Consider the following 1015-nt stretch of genomic DNA (forward strand, 5'->3'; position numbering starts at 1 on the left):
GACTGTCAAAATATCGTTGAATGTCAGAAAGCAAAGTCTGGCTGCGAGGCTGCACTTTGGAAAGCATTCTAGACTCCAAATTGTTGCTACTGCAATCCGCCGAAAGACGCAGGGTCGGCGAATCGTTATCAGTGGATGCATAGATCGAATTAAGCTTTTCACGGATAGTATTAACTATAAGGGCACCTGAGTTTTCGTCCGCTTCTAGCTCTTTCAAGATCAAATTTTGTTTCACCCGAGGATCTAGCATTAGCGCGATATAATAAGCGTCCGTTTCATCCATAAATGTATAGTATTTCTTGTATGTCTTCATTCCTTGTTTAACGGCGAATACAATATCTTCATCAAGGTCTGAAAACTCCCCCTTGCGTTCGGAGGCATCGTGTAACAAATCGTGAAGCTCATAATAAATCGCAACTGAGAGGCTGATTTGGGGCTTTTTCGCTGATATGAGCAGAGTATACTCGTCAAACTTCGACAGAACTTTGTGGACTTGTTCAAGCCACAGCCAGTCGTTGGATGAGAAAGGTGACAAGTCCGTCTGCAACTCTAAGAACTTGTTGATCTGAAGTTTAGCTTGAAGTCCATCATTAAGCATGCGAAACGTTGAGTTCCACCTTGTGTCAACGTCGTATTGAATAAACTTATTTGGCAGGTTCAGGAAGTTGCATATCTCCTTCCATTTTTGTCGCCGCTGCGGGCTCCTGTCAATCCACAGGGCGAATATTCTCAGCTTCGCCAGTGTGCCCGTCGAGGATAGTAGAGGAAGTCCGTCTCTGAGGTCGTTACAAGCTGAAAATGCCTCATCAATATTTCCAGCTTTTAAAGATCGGAGGACATCCTTAACGATAAGGTTCAAGATATGCGCTAGGCAACGGACAAAACTTTCAACTCCTTGGAATAATGGCTCTTTCTCAGGATTATCGGCCTTGAGGCTGTTATACAGCTCCGAGGCCATTACTTCGTTGTTTCTTGCATTGTCTCCGGTAATGGAAATCAACTTGGATTGCAATTC

At 43.9% G+C, this 1015-nt stretch overlaps 1 protein-coding gene across 1 annotated transcript; it reads right to left on the reverse strand.

Annotated features, from left to right (window-relative positions):
• Positions 1-175: 175 nt before the first annotated feature.
• V1508DRAFT_394156 (ribonuclease H-like domain-containing protein) lies at positions 176-958 on the reverse strand (the record flags this gene model as incomplete). The annotated part of the gene is made up of 1 exon (XM_066937985.1): positions 176-958. A coding segment is annotated over one exon (783 nt), but the record flags the coding sequence as incomplete, so codon positions are not given.
• Positions 959-1015: the final 57 nt, after the last annotated feature.

This window comes from Lipomyces doorenjongii (assembly GCF_038497915.1).
Source record: "Lipomyces doorenjongii strain NRRL Y-27504 unplaced genomic scaffold V1508scaffold_275, whole genome shotgun sequence".
Classification (NCBI taxonomy): Eukaryota; Fungi; Ascomycota; class Lipomycetes; order Lipomycetales; family Lipomycetaceae; genus Lipomyces; species Lipomyces doorenjongii.